Raw genomic sequence first — 18,490 nt, 5'->3', positions numbered from 1 at the left:
CTTCTCACATTCCAGTAGAAAATTGCTTGAACTACTGCAACCCTTTAGTTTCTCTGAAATATAGTGAGAGTTGTCTAAAATAACAAATACACATAAGTTTGCATGTGAGAATGTAAGTGAACTAGGGAGTTTGTTTTTCAAAGAAGTAACTAGTTAAGGCTAGGTTCACACTTGTGCCTGCATTCTGTTCAGGGTTTCTGTCCCCAAACCCGCAGGACTTTTCTTTCCACATTTTTGGGGCGGAAATCTGACGGACCCTATTATGCTCTATGAGGTATGCAGGTAACCACTTTTTAAGCGGGTTAGTTTTCCATTCTTTGGGTCCCCAAGTGGACCCAAAGAACTGAAACTCAGGCACAGGTGTGAGCCTAGCATAAGTTGATTTCATCTGTAAAATATCAAGTTTATGATGAACATACTGAGAGATATATGTTGATACTTCATGCAGTTTTCATCACAGCAGAGCAGTAAGTGGTCTAATTGTTTTTTTTCAGGAGTTGGTAGCTTTTTCAAAGTACATTCTTAATAAATTCTTTGCACTTGCTGCTACAAACAACAAAGTCTACGTGGAGCTGCTTTTCTGGAAAAATACTAACTTAATCAGAGAAATCACAGAGGGGTACCGAAAAACTGACGATGAAGAAAGGTGAGAAATTGGTTTAATTATTCGAAAGAGAATGGTGGAGATCATGCCATTATTTAATGATGATTATTTTCTTTCAGTGATACAAACCGTAAGCGGATAAAATGGACACCGCAGGAGGAAGAGGAGTTACAGAATCTCTACTTGCAGTATAAAGAAGTTGAAGGTGAACATTTCAAAGAGGCTTTTGTTAATGGAAGATTTGATTTGAACTTTCAATGACTATTTTTATTTAATTTTCATTATCTTTAGGATAGCTGTCAGTTTTTAGGTTGCTTTCCCCTATAGCATGTACACCTGCCTAAACTTGTGTTTGATAAATCATGGATGTTTTCTGTAAAGTTTGTACAATGATTTGCATGGCTCTATGGCAACCCAAAACTACTAATTTATCGCAAAGTGCCAAAGTTCCAATACTGAGGATTTATCTTTAGAAAAAACAACTCTTGCATTAACATCTTTTGTCTTAAAAGATAAACACAAGGCTCTATTCACAAGACCATAGGCATGTTTATGGGCTGTATTTGCAGATCTGTGAATGTGCTTCGTATAAGTGACATATCCTATTTTTTTTCTGGTCTGAAACTTCAAACCGGGGGAGGGGGGGGTGAAGGATGAAATGAATGTCCCAATGAAATAAATGAGTCCAAAACTGTCCACAATTGTAGTCGGTTTCGAATAGGGCCTTACAAATCCATCCAATATATAAACTACAGTGGCCCCCACACAGTACAATATGCTCTACAGTGGCCCCTACACTGTACAGTATGCTCCACAGTGGCCTTCACACAGTATAATGTGCTCCCATGAGTCCCCCCAGAGCCACTTCAGATGAACCTGTTGAAATTCAACAACTATTTGTGAGGTTTGGACCTCTATTTCGGGTATGCTATTCTATTAGACCCCGGAATTTAATAAGTGGACTCCCAGGGGATGTGAGCAAAAATAACAAATATTTGCCTCTCCTCTACTGGGCATCCTCACTCCGGCTCTCTCCAGCATCCTCTTTGGTCCTCTTCTCCTTGTAACTGAGGCAGTGCACCTCAGAGGTCACCCATTTGGCCTGTGATTGAGACTGCTGAAGTCCAATGATCCAACAATAGACTCCTCTGTACAAGGCACTGAAGGGGTTTTTGGCACAGGCTGCAAGGAGTTAAACATTTCCAGAAGACTGACCACTTCACAAGTCTATCACTTAGCCATAACACCCAAATTCTAAGGATACAGGATGTGAAGAAATATATTTTTATATATGCTTACAGATTAAACTAAACCAAATTCCATTAGCATAGTTGGACTAATTTCTGTTTGTTATTGGCAGTATAATACATGCATTGTTAAACAATATAAATATTTTTCAGGTGTTGATGTGATCGATAATATCTTGGCAAACCTGAAGCCTGGAACACGGACTCGGAAACAAGTTATTGGCCATCTTGTGCAAATGGGTCTTGCTGAAAGTGTCAAGGATTTTAAAAAAGAAGTGTGAGTTTATTACATGGGCCAGACAGGTTTCAGTGGCCTTTTGCAGTCTATCTTTATATACTCCTGAGTAGACTGTACTGCTGTTTGCAGTTTTACAAATGCAGTAAATAGACTGTCCTTCAATGAGGAAGGAATGACTAGTGACTACTTTTTTTTTTTTTTTTTTGTAAGCTGTAAGGGAATAGTTCAACCATCATTAGCAGAAATGACAATTTGTTGGAACATTTTGGGAAGTTGTCTGCTCATTATTGTGTTGCTTCAATATTTATTTTTTTCTTTTTGCAAATCTTTCAGTAAAGGAACTCGAATTGTGCTTTGGACTGAAGACCAAGAGATGGAACTTCAGCGGCTCTTTGAGGAGTTTCAAGAGACTGATGGTACAGATGAGACTTTTTTCCTTTTTCAAACGTTTTGCCATGTTATAAAGTGGTGGCATATTACCGATTAGTATTGTATCGCCCTAAGTGTTCTATGCCGAGCAGTACACCAATGCCTCACCTATCTCTGCAGAGAGCTGCAGTCAGACCTATTCTCTGAAATAGAGCTGAGCTGCAGCGCCACAAAGAGCTCACATTTTGTCAGTTCCATCAGTTGTTTATATTAATATTCTTTGCCATTTGCAGATATATTAGGCAATATAATGAAGCAAATCACAGCCAAACGCTCCAAAGCTAGAATCGTAGAAAAACTAATAAGCATGGGATTGGTGTCAGAGCGGAAGGAGCTTTATAAAAAGAGGAGGAAAAAAGGAAAATCTTCAGGCATAGTATGTGGAGTTATCATTTATTTAAACAGACTCTTCATTGTAAACTCTTGTGGTAAGGTTTTTGTTTTGTATGGATTTTAGTCAGAAGAGGATTTCCTCCGTGATCTTGGTGTTGATGGAAGGGATGAAGATATTGAAGATGATGAAGAAGATGATGATGATGATGTTGAAAGTGAGGAGGATGAGGAAGAGCAAACCAAGTCGGAAAATATTCCAAAACAGAAGCTGGGCAAGAATAGTGAATTACTTGTGGATAAGAAGATACAAACCATTTTACAGAGTTTAGATGAAGAAGGTAATCTCTATTCTGTTACAAAATTTGATTAGGAGCAGTTACTAGAAGATGTTGAAAAAATACAAGAAATTATTATCCTTATATAAATTACCATTAAATGTCCTATTTTGGAACAATTATGCAAGATCTAATACAAGATTACTTCAAATGCATTAACCCCTTAGTGACTTACCAATAGACTTTTCACATTGGTCAATAATGGGCCTTTCTATATCCTATTCATCGGAACATATTGGGATCTCCTGCCCTGTGTCAAACAGTTCTGCACTTTCTACTCACAGCTGTGTACGCCTTTCTATTGCCCAGAATAGGAAAACATCAGGGTGTCTAACCACTTGCTCAACATCAACAGGTGGAATGAAATAGTTTTGAAGGGATAGAGCTCTCTATCGGGCATCGGTACCCCCATGAATACAGATGTGGAGTACAGATGCTGTTGTATAACAGCTGGACTCTGACATGGCCTAACAGACTTTTGGTCAACTTTAGACAGACAGCATAATACGTTTCACTACATGTGTAAAGATCGGATGTTCAGATCTGCAAGGGAACCTAAAAAAAAAAAAAAAATGGCGTAAAAAAAATTATTTTACAAAATGTAATAATGGCTTGAGCAATACAACTGAAATGTTTTTTCTCCCATGGTTGACAGCATTAAAAAAAAAAGAAAAAAAGAACATTGACAGAATTGCAATGTTTTGGTTTTTTTATCCGGATTATTAAAAGTTAAATCAGTGAGATATATGTACCCCAAAATTGTGCCCTTTAAACATTACAACTTGTACCCCCCAAACAGCCCTCGTTCCTATGATGGAAAAATAAAAAATTAAGGTGTTTATGTGATGGAGGAAAAAAAAAAATGGTTTGGTTATTTACCCTTTCCTGACATCCACCATAATAGTACAGTGGATGCCGGTTCTGAAGAAGAGCAGCCTCCGTGGCCCCCAGGTCTCTGCTCTGCTGTATTGCACTTCGGAGAATTGGTCAGAATTCATTGTTCTGTTTCATAGGCTGTATTACAGTCTATGGGACATGCAATCGAGATTGCGGGTTCAATCAAAGCTAATAAAATAGTTTAAAAAAACTTTTGTTTAAAGTTAAAAAAAAAAAAAAAATTAAAAACAAAAATAAATATAAAATTTGATATCACCCCCTTTTTTTCTTTAATTTAAAAATATAAATAAAACAAACAAATTATACATCCTCTGTGTCTGGAAAAGCTTGGTCTACAACCATATAAAAAGAAAATTTTTAAAAAAATCCCATAACAGGAAGAAAACTAAACAGTCAAGCCACCATTTTTTTGCCATTTGACCTCCCATAAAAATTTGAATCAACTCTTCAGACATTCTTCAAAATGGTCTAAAAAAAAAAAAAAAAAAAGAGCATGACTTAAGAAAATCACAAACAGTTTTTCTCCAATTCCAACCCATTCTAATTTTTTTTTCCAGGGTCCAGTACATTGCACAGAATATTAAATGGTAGAACACAATGGAGTACAATTTGGCTCGCAAACATTAAGCCCTCAGTGAATGGCTCGTTGAATTGAAAAATAAAAAATTTAAGGAGTTTTGAAGGCAGGGAGTCAAAAAAAAAAAAAAATGCCTACAACAGGAAGGGGTTAACGGTAATCCTAGACCACATCCTAGCATGAACAGTGAATAGACTGCAGCCATATTGGGCGTAATCAAGTTTTATTGAAATTTTATATAAAACAAATTCAAAGCATAAAATACAAAAGTGAGCATAAACAATGCCATTAGCCAGTGCATGGGTAAAAAACCATCATGTCTGAGAACAGGCATGTCAAGGGGAAAACAGGTATAGGAAAGAAAAAAAAATGCAACCACCTGTAAGGCAGCCAAACAAGACCCTGCCCATGGTACCCAAGCCAGTACGGATCAAAGAATCCAACAAGAACTGTAAAAGTAGAACAGAAAAAAAACTAGAAAAACAGACACCAGGCGGAACGAAAACAAAGGAGGGGGAGACGGGAACAACTGCAGCCATATTGAATCACTTGGAAACCCAGCAAAAGAAAATGTCCCAAGTGTTGTTTATTTTAATATTTACAATACAGGATTTTTTATGTATTTTCATTCTTTTATAACCATTATGCCTTTTATTAATTGTCACTGTCCAGCCGTGACAAAAATAAGAATTTATTAAGAATGTGTCATGTGATCAACAGGCTTGTCCTCTCCTGTGGTGTGGCTTCAGAATTGTTTAAACCGGACTGCTGATGACCGTGAAGAGGATGGTGAGTATATGAGCAGCTCGGGATACTTCCATTTACTTTTTGTTTTCTGGCACCTTACAGTATTGCTTTTTTTACCATTCAAAAATTGTATTTCATAGGCTTTTCCTATTTGTAGTCTAATAATAATAATGTACTCGGTCTGTAAATTTTTCCAGCACACTAATTCTGTTATACTACCCTGTATAGCCATGTGTAGACAGTTAATAGTTTGTTAACTGGAACTTTAAAGGTAGTCTATCATTGGTGATTTTTCACTAAACACTTGTAGGAATAGCCTTTAGAAAGCCTATTCTAGCTCTACCTCTGGTTTTGTCCTGCTCGCTGCCATTTTTTTTTTAAATAAATAGTTTTTTCATATATGTTATTGAATCTCAGGGGGCATCACCCTTGTGCTCTGAGCACAGCATAATCATACACCCGAATATCACCTTCTGTGCCATGGCATCACATGCCCTTCATGCAGATGAGTTGTCCAGGTCACTGTCTTCGCTGCATAAGCAGCCAGCACTGTCTTCAGTGGGATCCAAATCCCCTGCATGCGCTGTCGGCTTGGCCACTTTGGCTTTGGGCCGAGCCTATAACACATGCTCCTCTGGCTATCTGCTCTACCCAGGATCAGAACCAGAATTTCTTGCTCTTATTTTGTCATAGGTCACAATTACCAATCATGAAAAACAGTAGTATTCTGCTCTAGGACAGCAGCCATGTTTGTCTCCTCTTCCTTCTCTAATACTAGTGCACATGAGCCAAGAAGTTTAGGAGGATAGAGTTGGGTTTGGGTTGTACACTTTTTGTCTATAAATCCCCCCAAGTAACTGATAGTATGAAATCAATATGGTAATAGTGCAACATTTGTACCAATAGTACCAACAGTACCTGTAGTAGTAATGGTGTCATCAATGGTAGTAATAATAATAGCAGTAAACACACTGATACCAGCCAGTTGTAGCTTACTTAGTCCCAGTGACAACATTGTAACCCATTACAGCTCCACCGGGAAAGTTATCCAACTTTCCCAAACTGCTTAATGGCAAAACTGTGTAGTTTCCCCTTCCCTATTGTATATCCCTTCAATATTAGGCTGATTTATGATCAGTAGACAAACAATTGTTTGCCATAATTGCACAGGGTAATGAACCGGAGGCAACCAATATCTTCACCCGAACATGTAGTGATTTACTCATATTCCAATAAAATTGCAGTTGTCTGCACACATGGCACAGAGTCAAGGAACCAAAGTCTAGATGGTGTTTAATTTACTAAGAACATGGACTGTCTACAGTTACACACAGTGGTTTGCAGCTCATATGAAATGTGATTGTCAATCTGGTATGCTAATTAAAATTTTCAATCATAATTTCAGCTTTTTAAAAGCAGTTGCCTTTGAGTATTTACACTTGGAGAAGATTTGAATTTGGTGAAATCCTAAATATTCATTGGGGCCTGTTCAGACTGCGGTAAATGAAAAGGAATTAAGTCTTCAGCTTCAGATTCCTCTTCATTTTCTAGCTGGCTTTTATTCATTCATCTGCCCCAGATGAAGGAGCTGATCAGCTCAGTGTTAGGATTCTCATAAAACAGCAAAGTCGTGCAGGACACTCATTTCCTTAGCATCCTGCTTCAGTCCATTGAATACATTGGAAGGCAGGTTCAGGGCAGGATGTTATCACCAGATTCCTACAGTTGAACATGCCCTTACTGTGACAACACAATCTTGGTGATGATTATGCACAATTAAGTGTTAAGCATCGTCGTACCCAACATTTTTTTATATTTCCCTGTAATGTTGAAAAATTTTGAAATATTGGTTACTTTTTTTTTTTTTTTTTTGAGTGCACTAAAAATGTAGTTTTTGGAATAACCCTGATATACACTTTTAGTCTCCATTGCTTTGTTTTAGTACTCTTTTTGGAAACGGAAAAAATGAATAAAAGTTATGTCAATGAGATTATATGCCATTGTCTGTATTACAGGCTCCTCTCAATCGGTTCCTCTTGTTCCTTTAACTGAAGACAATGAGGATGCCATGGAACATAAAACATTTCAAAAGCTTTTGAAAATAGTGGGAGTCCGTCCGCCAGCAAATGAGCAGGCAAGGCTTGTGGTTTACTTTTTTTTTTTGCTGAAGTATTTACCAAGATAATATAGATGAATATTTGCTTTTTAATGTAGAAGATATTGTCTTGCGCTATTTTATTCATTGTAATCTACAGTAATATACGCTATATACGCTACAGTAATATAGGCTATATTACAATGTATAGTTAAAGGCCTTGTCTACTTCCCACGTGAATCCTTTTTTTAACTAAATACATGTCGGAATAGCCTTAAGAAAGTCGGCCCTTGTGCTGTCCGAAAACTCTCCAGCGACTTCTGTGTGTTCTTCACTGGGTCATCAGCCGCATCTTCAGCCAAAAGTACCGACTGCACATGTCCGTTGGCCATTTTTCTGTGGTCGAAAGGGCGCTCGTGTAAAAGGGCACAGGAAAATGGCAGACGGACATGCGCAGTTAGCACTTTTTTAAATTTATTCTAAATTCCGACCCCCTTCCGTAATTCTGAATCTTTCTGCTTCCCAGTGTATCATATGGAATATTAAATGGTATCACTATGACGTACAATATGTCCCGAAAAAAAAAATCCTTCATATAACTTTGTGAATGGAAATTATTATATGGCTTTTGGTATTTGGTGAGTGAAAAAACGAAAGGCCAAAATGTCTGTGGCAGGAAAGAGTTAATAAACATATTTTTTAAAAGCAGCAGAGCATTGGGAGATTTGTATTGGTTGGTACCTGAAGTGGACACACCAATTATTAAGTATTAATAGAATAGATAATCTATTCATAAATTTCAAAAAGAATGGCACAACAGAGTTCTAAGAATCGATGCTCCAGAGTTATTATATTTTGGGGAATGTCTCCTCTGTTCTGTGTTTCAGATGCTCAGAATCCACAACAGGATCATCAATATTTTAGCCCAGAAAACCAATTTGAACTGCAACATTGTACAATTTCTTTAGTTTAAAGTTTTCCTATAAGTTTTTTTTTTTTTTTTTTTTCCTTTCCCCCCTGTTTTTACATGCAGGAATCTTTCTGGCGCATTCCAGCAAAATTGAGCCCTGAGCAGCTGCGTAGGTTAGCCTCTTCTCTTGTTCTGTCAAGTCCTGAAGAGGTAGTTGAGACACCCACAGAATCTGATGACCATGGCTCAAATTTAGAACAGAGAGCAGAGGCATTGCGTGCACTTTTGCTTGCTCGCAAAAAGAAGGCTCCAACAACAGTTCCTATAGGTAAGTTGAAGGGAAATTAGAATAAATTATGCTGCATGAGTAGTTAAAGGGCTTTTCAGGGTTGTATATATTGATAAACTACAGTTGAGGCCAAAAGTTTTAGAGGGGACCTTTCATATCCTCATAGATGTGCAGTATTATATACCACTAGAAAGCGTTATGTGCCCTGGTACTGAAGATAATGGTGCCATTATTTTCAGCACAAATATCTCCTAACTGTCAGAAAGGCTCGTCTTACAGCTTACCGTCATCGCTGGGCTGTGAGAAATACTTCTCTGATGGTACTCTTCCATACACATGTACTGTTGGGCGTGGTGAAAATTAACAGCACCGATATCGCCAGCATTGGGCGCATATGGTGAAAGCCTTTATAGTGGTATATAATACCACACATCTATGCGGATCTGAAGGTCCTCTTTAAGACTGCCACAAATTTTGGTTTTCACAAAGTTTGCTACTTCAGTGTTAGATGTTTCTATGGTTACTGAAGTACAGTTCTTAACATTTCATAAGTTTTTAACATTTTGACAGTACATCAAGTTTATACAGAGACTCAGTATTTACCGTGTTGACCCGTATTATTAAATACTTTTGAAATTCGTCCTGGTATTTTGGCTATCCACTGCTCGGTCAAATCCCAACTAATGACAACCTATTTTTAACTAAATGGTTCTTGTAGTTCATCACAATTCCTGTTGGGGCTGTTACCTGCTGGAGTAATCAGCAAGTACAGGTATTTCTCGACTTACGACGTTGATCCGTTCTTGCGCGGCGGCGTAAACCGAATTTCGACGTAAGTCGGAAACCTACCATACCGACGCCGCGTAGGAACGGATCAACGTGATTTAGTGTGCAGCGGCTCGGAACACCTATGAGAAAAAGTAAGCTCACTTGTAACAGCAAGCTGCCAGCTCTCTTCCGATGAGCAAGGACGAGCCTGCTACAGAACCTGCATTGATTTGCCGCAGGCTAGTCCTTGCTAGTCGGGAGTGCTGGCAGTTTTCTGTTACAAGGGAGCTCTCGTCTCTAGTCGTAACCACGAAACGTCGTAACCCGAGACCGTCGTAACCAGAGGACTACCTGTAAATGCCTATTTAAAAAAAAAAAAAAAACCTGGGACAACTGGGCCACTTAAAATCACGGTCCTCTTTGCTATGACGGCAGTTCCAATGCTCCTATGTATACAGATCATTTCCTCCCAGGATGCTTTTACGCCTCCCATCAGACAGGTGAAAGCCTATGGTGTAATTGAGAAGTCCTAGGTTTTCCTTCCATTAGTCTAAGTGCAGCAAAGGAGCTTTCTATATTTGTATTCTATTGCAAAAAAAAGTGCTCACATTGAGTGCTGTGTATAGCGTACTTTGTGACCAGTTGCTGATAATTTTAGCTTTGTCACTTTTTTTTTTTTTTTTGTTACAATGTCTACCCAAGCTCTTTATTGTTAGTGTCCTATACAGTAGGCTCTGATATTTCATCATCTGCAAGAGACATCAGCAACTGGAATGTAAATATAAGTATTGCAGACATATTGGAGCTCACTCTTTTTGCCACCTTACTACTTGACACAACCCTAATCATTTCATTGTATTTTCTCCACACTCCTGAATTTTAGAGCCAGAGGAAATAAAACCGCAGCCTGATGAATTGTCTGACATGCCAAGTAAAAGGTAAAGATGAAATGAGTGATTGTAAGACACAATAATTCAGCCAAATGCTTATTTTTCCTGACCCTGATGGGGAGAGGCAAGAGTCTTATCTCCTGACAGACTTAGGCTAATTGCACACAACAGTTAATTCGGACAGGAATAGGATCTGTCCTCATTTTTGCGATCTAGATAGTCTGCCCATACACTGATCTGTGTAATGCACGGTCATGTGCATGAGACGTCAGAAGTGAAATTGTCGGTGTGCTATCCGGGAAAAAAATGGATAGCACACTGAACTCGCAGTTGTGTGCAAGGGGTTTAAATAAATTATATCTGATCCTAGTTCTAGTGGAATTGTGGAGATACAAAGCCTCCATAGAGTGTCCATGAGAACAGAATTTTCCATACCTCTCATGAAGCTTCTGCTAACTTATAGCCAGCAGGACTACCTTTTTTTTTGTTTTTCATGCTTCAGTATGTGAAAGTAAGAATATTGCTAGGTATGAAACTACAACTACCAAGTGACTATAATGTTGGGGATAGACAAGTGAGAATGTCTGTCCTTTCTACAACAGCAACATGGGTGACAGCAGTTCTTTGCTCATAAAAAAAAAAAGATATAAAAATGCAGAGCAGGCCTGTGTCTGCCCCCCCCCATGGATGTAGAACTAAACATCGGTAATAGAAGAACTTTCACCAACTCCAGTTCTTAAAATGTCTTAATAGATGCTGCTCCACTGATTCTAGCGCAGTTGCAATTTTTTTCTAGCTCAGACCATTACCGAGCAATTAATGCAGTTGGTTTTGGCGCCTGTTTTTTTTTTTTGTTTTTTTTTATTATATATATATTTTTTTTTTTTTTAGGCTCTGTACTGTAAGATGGGTAGTGCCAGGCATTACACTCCTTGCCTGCTTCTGCCTGACATTGCCCTCCTGATGGTACAGAGCCTAAAGAGCATATCAGGTACCAATTTATTTAATTAATTTAAAAAAAAAAAAAAAAAAACAACAACGCACTATTTGCTCAACTCATTCCAGTAAAGTTGGAATTTTTTCTCTGCTTCCCACCATTCCCAAGCAAAGAACTGGATTTGGTGGAGATTGTAAAAGGTTCCTGAAGATGGTTGATATTCTGGATCAATGTTGGGGGGCTTTTTGAGTTAGTTTTTTTTTTTTTTTCTGCTGTTGTAAAAGATTTCACATTCAGATTTTGCAAAGGTGGTTGTATTTTTTTTAATTTTTTTTCTTTACTGTAAAGGAAAACGAAGCAAGCAAAAAAGAGCCGGTTTGTTGACCGTGATGATGAAGAACTGGAACAGAAGGAAGGAGGTTTGTATCTAGTTCTTTTCACAATACAATTAATTTGATATAAATTTTAATTCTTAATTTTCATAATATGTAAATGAAGCTACAACAAATCTACCTGGAAGATAACTAGCATGTACTGCTGTGTTTCTGGCTCTATTACATTTTCTTTCTATTTTTGGTGTTCTAGAAACCGAGGAGCAGAATCCAGACATTTCCTCAGAAATTAGCAGTGACAGGTATGGGTTTCTTATTCCTACAATGTTTTTATGTAAAGTATTCCTTTTTTTTTTTTCCTCCAAAGTTTGGGAATGCCATTACTGCTAAGAAACCTTATGGTATGTTCACACGGAGTTTTTTGCAGGCAGATTTTTGCCTCGGAATCTGACTCAAAAACCGCCTGCAAAAATGACTCCCAGTTATTTCAATGGGAGTCCCTTGCTCTTTTTCCTGCTAGTGATTTCTTTCAGCTAGCAGGAAAAAGAAGTGACATGCCCTATCTTCCTGCAGATTCCACGGCTGAGTCAGCCAGGGTGTCCGCTGCTCGAGACTCTCACCTGATTCAGGCCTAATCGGGAGCGGTATGCCAATGCACTTCAAATACAATACAAGCAAGGCCCAGGGTTACCCCTCCCACCGACATCTGAGCAATGAATGCACTTAGGGCAGAGTGAAAAGATGGGGCTGTATACAGAGTCAAGGGAGAATCACACCAAGGGCCCCAAACCTTATAAAATTTTTGAGTGAAGCCCCTGCCTTTATATACTATTTTATTATATGAGACAATGGAGTTTGCCAGTTTCCTCCACATTGATTGGGGGGGTCGGGGAGCCATCCATCGCAGGGCAATAGCCTTTCTAGCTAGGAAAAGAGATTCCCGCAAAAAGATACAAGAGTGGTGTGGCCACATCTCCTCATCCAGAATACCAGCAAAACATATTTGGGGTGAGAGTGGAATTGAGGTGTTTAGTAGACCTGATAACAGGTTTACAACCTCGGATGAAAGACCTTTAATTATTGGGCACTCCCAGACCATATGCCAAAAATGTGAATACTCAACAGTACATCGCAAACACCCAGGATGTCATAACCTTCCTATTTTGTGCAGACGTGCAGGAGTCAAATAACGTTGATGCAGAATATACACCTGTATCAGCTTATTGTTAGCAGCTGGGGGGACAGTGTGTGCTGACTCCAGGAGGTCAGAAAATGTCCTCATAGATCAGGAATAAGAGTGCGCCAGCGCAGTAAAGCAGGGGCTTCCAGACGAGCCAATTTCACCCATATGAGATGATCATACAGTGCCGAAATGAGGCCCTGGAGACCCTGAGAATGAAGCACCCCTATAAGAGGATATGCTGAAATGAGACACTGGTGTTTAAACTAAAAGCATAACTAAGATGCTCCCAAACAAGTCTGCAAACAAGTCTTGATCACTTGAAGAGCCTTGTCAGTCATTGACTTTAGTCAGCATATATTGGAGCATTTATTTTATGTTGATATACCTTTCAGTTCTACTTACTGTTTATTGTTAGAAAATATTCATTTGGTGTATAAATCTTAAAAACCGTTATTAATTCCCTGTGTAGACCAAAAATAACCACAAAAAGAAGCCGGCTAGCAGACAGTGATGATGAGGAGCCACTAAAAAGCGACCAAGGTTTGTGAAGTCCATATTCAAACATCATATATTTAACAATCACTGTTGTACTGACCAATTTTACCTTTCCTTTAAACCAGACTTAGAGGATCAGTCTTCAGCCATGGATAAAGGTAATACTGAATTTCCTCTTCTGGAGATACATCCAACATGTACAGATGTGTTACAGTTAACAACTTCTGCAGTTGGATCAACTACTTCAGCGTGATATCTTACCATGGAAGGCAACAAAACACAATGAAAAGATATCACACTGCAAAACTTTAACCAATTGCAGAAGTTCAGGTTAACTCTGGTACAACTGCTGCAATGGGGGGGGGGGGTTCACTGTTTTTTGTTGCCTTCTGTGATAAGATATCATGCTGCAGTAGCTGATCCACCTGCAGATGTTCGTGTGAACTTCAGTACATCTGTGAGTGTCCCAGATATCCTTTGACTGCAGTTGGTGAGGTGGAAAGGGAAGACATATTGATATTTTGGACTTCAACATACAAAATCCAGTGTTTTCACAGGCTGTTGCCTGAGGCTTATTTTTTTTTTTTCTTGCTTCTCCCTTCTGAGAAGACATCACAGTCGCATGAGCAAATGCCTATGTGAAGCTCAGAGGGGATATCTAAGGTGCATGACCACCTTTGGAGAAAAGACCTTTCTCACTATAATTTTGAGTTTTAGATGTCTGAGCCCATACTGTAAATCCTCATACCTTCACGAAGATGCATGCATAGGTTTCTTCTTGCAGATTTATAATGTTCATAATACAGCTGTAATATAGTGCCATAAAGAAATGCCACATTGGACTCCATTGTTAAGGACTTGGAACGCTACAGGCTTTTTACAGTGTTTTTATCTAGACTTCACGTGGCCTCCATTATTCTTAATACGTACATCCAAACTTACTTTAAACCATCACCCCAATGGGGCTTTTCATTTTTCTATTTTATCCCCCACCTTTCTAAAGCCGTAACTTTTTTTTTTTTTTTTTTGTATATATTCCCAGAACTGAATGAGGGCTTGTGTGGTTTTTTGTTTTTCTTTTTGTCTTTTTTTTGCCAAATCGTATTAACTGTTGGTACCATTTTATTATTCCATGAAATTCAAAATGGGATAGAGTTAGAGAAAGGAAAAAAAAAACACAATTATGTAATGGGTTTTGTGTTTATGGTGTTCTCTGTGCAGTAAAAATGACATTCACTATTTTCAGTGGTTCAGTGCGATCACTGCAATATTTACATAGGTATTATATTCTTTTTCAACTTTTCAAATGTTTCCAAAGTTTGAGATATTTGGTAAATATGAGTGTTTATTACATTTCCTTGTGAGGAACTTTGTATGGCTTTTTTTCCCTTCTTCCTTGGTTAGTTGCAGTTTTTATTTGAACCATTTGCAATGTCTGATTTCTTCACACTTCAATTATTTGGGGAGGGCCTTTTCACCCATACAATTTATTGCAATATGCTGTAAAATTCCTTCAATCCAATTAAGGGTATGTTCACACTGAGTTTTTTGTACGCTGATTTTGAGGCGGTATATGCCCCATAAAAAAAAATACCTCCCATTCATTTCAGTGGGAGTCAGAAGCAGTTTTATTTCCTCGGTACCATATTTTTCGGACTATAAGACGCACCTAGGTTTTAGAGGAGGAATATAGGGAAAAAAAAATTTGAAGCAAAAACTGGTAAAATATTTAATATATGGGAGTTGTAGTTTTGCAACAGCTGCAAGGCCACATTGACAGGTGACCCTGCAGCGGTACGGGGACGCATAGAGCGTTTTTTTTTGCAGGGCCAGCTGTACTTTTTAGTTATACCATTTTGGGGGATATCTATTGCTTAGATCACCTTGTATTGAAAAAAAAACAGGAGGTGATTTAGAACTTTTATTTATTTCATATTTTTAAAGCTTTTTTTTTTTTTTTTACTATTTTATTCCCCCCCGGGGGCTTGAACCTGCGGTCACTTGATCGCAAGTCCCATAGATGGCAATACAACTGTATTGCCGTCTATGGGACATTCTGTATATTAGTATTACGGCGGCTGGTCATAGAGACCAGCCGCAATACTAATACAGCAGTGACAGGCCGGGGAGCCTCATTAGGCTCCCGGCTGTCACCCGGACAGGTCGGCTCCTGCAATATCGCCGCGCAGGAGCCGGCCTGCAACTTTACAGGTACGGGGCCGGTGGGGACCGGCCCCGGGGGAGAAGGGGCCACCGATACTGACCCGGCATCCGCTGTACTAGAGAGGCGGATGCCGGGGAGGGATAGACGCCGGGGCCTGAGACATCGCTACGATCCTCTGCCCTTCATGAAGCCAGCGGCGGGGGGACGGAGGAGCCCCTGCCGCTGCTGGCTTCATGTAGGGCAGAGGAGCGCAGCGATGTCGCAGGCCCCGGCACCTGTAATGGCGTCTATCACTTGCCGGCTTCCGCCTCTCTATTACAGCGGATGCCAGGCGCCACCTTCAGACTATAAGACGCACCCTTCTTTTCCCCAAAAATTTTGGGAAAAAAAGTGCGTCTTATAGTCCGAAAAATACGGTAACTGATTTTTTTTTTTAGCTAGAGGGCGAAAAAAAAGACCAATCTTCAGGCAGATTCCACCTTGAAAAACAGCATCAAAAACTGCAAGTGTTGTTTTTAAAGGCAAGTTTCCAGGTCCATACAGTTTGCTGGAGCAAAAAACCGTAATGAAAAATGCAACCAAAAACGCATCATTTAAAAACGTCAAATGAAACTTCCTAATTCAAGAAAACGATTTTTTCAGTCTGCAAGAAAACTCACTTTGAACACATCCTAATTTTATTGAAGACATTCTGTCCTTGTGTAAAAATGTATTTTATTTATTTTTAATTGCTGCAGATGAACAGCCAAGGACATCTGGGACAGTTATTGATTCAGAAGATGAAGAATTTCAACCAACTAAGAAAAAACGTCTTCGCATTGAAGATGATGATGAAGACTAATTTCTGAAGCTAGTTCCACACCCTAAATTTTAAATCCATGATAATAGCTGTAGGCCCCGGCCTCCGGTCTTATATTATCTGGATGTTTTTCATATATTCAAATCACCATAATGTGTAAAGGGAACTGATACCTGTGAACACAAAGTGGGATGTGTGTATAAAAATAAATTATGGTTTTTAAAATATTTTCTCTAAATGGCTGGAATATCAGAACCATTGAAGTGTTTCTGAATTAGCATAAAACAATGTTATTATGTGTGTTTAAAGTTGCGTTTTCTCAACCAGGTTAACTGTTTAATGGATATGACAATAAAATTGTGTTTGTCATTACTTACAGATCAGTTATCTTATTCACATATATTTTTGTTTAAAGAAGCAGTTCCACATCTCGACATTTCCACTGGGGGACACAGATCCCACTCTCGTTATTACATTTGTTCCTGTCTGATCGGTTCTTTTTTTTGGGGGTTCAGGACGTTATTTGCTGTTGGTTCCATGTTCGTTTTTTTCCTTATTTTGTGTGTCTCTCTCCTACTGCTGCTGTACAACTTATTAGCTCAGTGTCTGTGATAGGGGTAATGCTCGAAGGCAGAGCCTGGCCAGGCTAATACCCACACTGTCCTCCAGTGAAAACGTTGAGAAAAGGATTTTACGGTGAGTACAAAAATCCCTCTTTTCCATCGTGGCAACTATGACATGATTATCTATCACAGTCCTTGCTTCTTTCCGTTAAACATGAAGCCAAAAATTTAAGAACAGCACTGGGGCTACCATGTAAATAACAGTAGCACATGCAGCACTATTATGTCTTCGACTGTGCTCAATCACAATAAATGAGCCATCCACAATATTTCCAGAAGTTATAAAGTAAAGCAAGAGGGGGCAGTTACCAAATTAAGTAAAACCATCCAGCTTTATTCATTGTATAGGCATTTTACTTTTTTGTATAGTACAGTTAAAGACTGTACTATATTTACATTCTAAGTTTATGATTTATAATTGTATGAGAGGAATTGTCTACTCATCAATAGTTTGTAGTAGTTCCCCTACGGAGAGCCTGTATGGAATAGTTCAGTATACAAGAAGGGATCTGTTATTTATTCAGTGTAGATTTTATATGGTAAGAGTGAAAGTCACAGGACCTAGCAGAAGACAAGGAGTGTTACAGAATGGAATACAGTGGCTTGCAAAAGTGCTCATACCCTTTAAACTTTTTCACGTTTTGTTTAGTTAAAACTAGAGATGAGCGACTAGTATTTGAAACTCTAGTTTCGAATACATTGCTCCATAGGAATGAATGGAATCAGACGGCGCTTTACCCCTTGGTGTTCGGCTGCTTCCATTCATTCCTATGGGAGAGTTTCGAATACTATTTGCTGATCTCTAGTTAAAACCACAAATTTAAATGTATTTTATTGAGATTTTAAGTGATAACCAAAACAAAGTAGCAGATGGGAAGTAGAACAAAAATGATACATGGTTTCCAAAATTTTAATCCAATAGATATCTGAGATGTGTGACATGCAAAAGTATTCAGCCCCCCTATATCATTACTTTGTAGTGTCACCTTTTGCTGCAATTATAGCTATGTCATTTGGGGTATGTCTCTTCCAGCTTTACACTTCTAGAGACTGAGATTTTTGCCCATTCTTCTTTGCAAAATAGCTCAAGACAGAGATCGTAGCTAAGTAGTAGTGGCGGCCGCTTGGGACCGCTAGACCTCCCTGGGCTTTAGATCGGAATAGGGTGGTCCTGACAATCCTGGATGGCATGGAGGCCAATACAAATCTAGTGAACATAAACAAGAACATTTAGGAGACTGAAGTGGGGAAGTGAATGGATATGAAATGGATACAAGAGCCCAGGCAGGACGCTCTTTTTTAGGATATTAATAAAGCCCAGTTATGAAAATCACTTGGAGTACCACTGGCCCAGGTCTGCTCGAATATTATAGAGTAGGGGAAGAAGGTTCAGGGTGTAAGCATCATAGGGATTGCAGAAAGGAGAATACCTAGATATTTTATAGAGGAGCGGATGACTCAAGTGGTGTTAGTATCTAGTGAGATGTTCAGAGCTACGCTTTTGAGAGATTAATTTTGCAGTCGCTGAAATAGCTCTATATTGCACTGTCAGAAGGAAAGGCAGGGAGGTGAGGGGTTGTGTGACATTGAAGTATGTT

The 18,490-nt window shown here is 38.9% G+C and overlaps 1 protein-coding gene across 1 annotated transcript in view; it reads left to right on the top strand.

The window, feature by feature from the left end:
• TIMELESS (timeless circadian regulator) overlaps positions 1-16,530 on the top strand; it is a 45,112-nt gene extending 28,582 nt beyond the window's left edge. The window contains exons 20-34 of the mRNA XM_075265600.1: positions 495-646; positions 724-809; positions 2,005-2,128; positions 2,423-2,505; positions 2,752-2,894; positions 2,976-3,189; positions 5,381-5,449; positions 7,423-7,541; positions 8,536-8,740; positions 10,353-10,407; positions 11,645-11,715; positions 11,882-11,930; positions 13,281-13,351; positions 13,432-13,464; positions 16,208-16,530. Of these exons, the coding sequence (XP_075121701.1) occupies positions 495-646; positions 724-809; positions 2,005-2,128; positions 2,423-2,505; positions 2,752-2,894; positions 2,976-3,189; positions 5,381-5,449; positions 7,423-7,541; positions 8,536-8,740; positions 10,353-10,407; positions 11,645-11,715; positions 11,882-11,930; positions 13,281-13,351; positions 13,432-13,464; positions 16,208-16,311 (1,578 nt within the window). The 3' untranslated portion in view covers positions 16,312-16,530. The remainder of the gene's footprint in view (positions 1-494; positions 647-723; positions 810-2,004; positions 2,129-2,422; positions 2,506-2,751; positions 2,895-2,975; positions 3,190-5,380; positions 5,450-7,422; positions 7,542-8,535; positions 8,741-10,352; positions 10,408-11,644; positions 11,716-11,881; positions 11,931-13,280; positions 13,352-13,431; positions 13,465-16,207) is intronic.
• Positions 16,531-18,490: the final 1,960 nt, after the last annotated feature.

Source organism: Leptodactylus fuscus, chromosome 2, assembly GCF_031893055.1.
Source record: "Leptodactylus fuscus isolate aLepFus1 chromosome 2, aLepFus1.hap2, whole genome shotgun sequence".
Taxonomy (NCBI): Eukaryota; Metazoa; Chordata; class Amphibia; order Anura; family Leptodactylidae; genus Leptodactylus; species Leptodactylus fuscus.
Note: the sequence above shows the minus strand (reverse complement) of the source record. Positions and strands in the feature narration are given on the sequence as shown.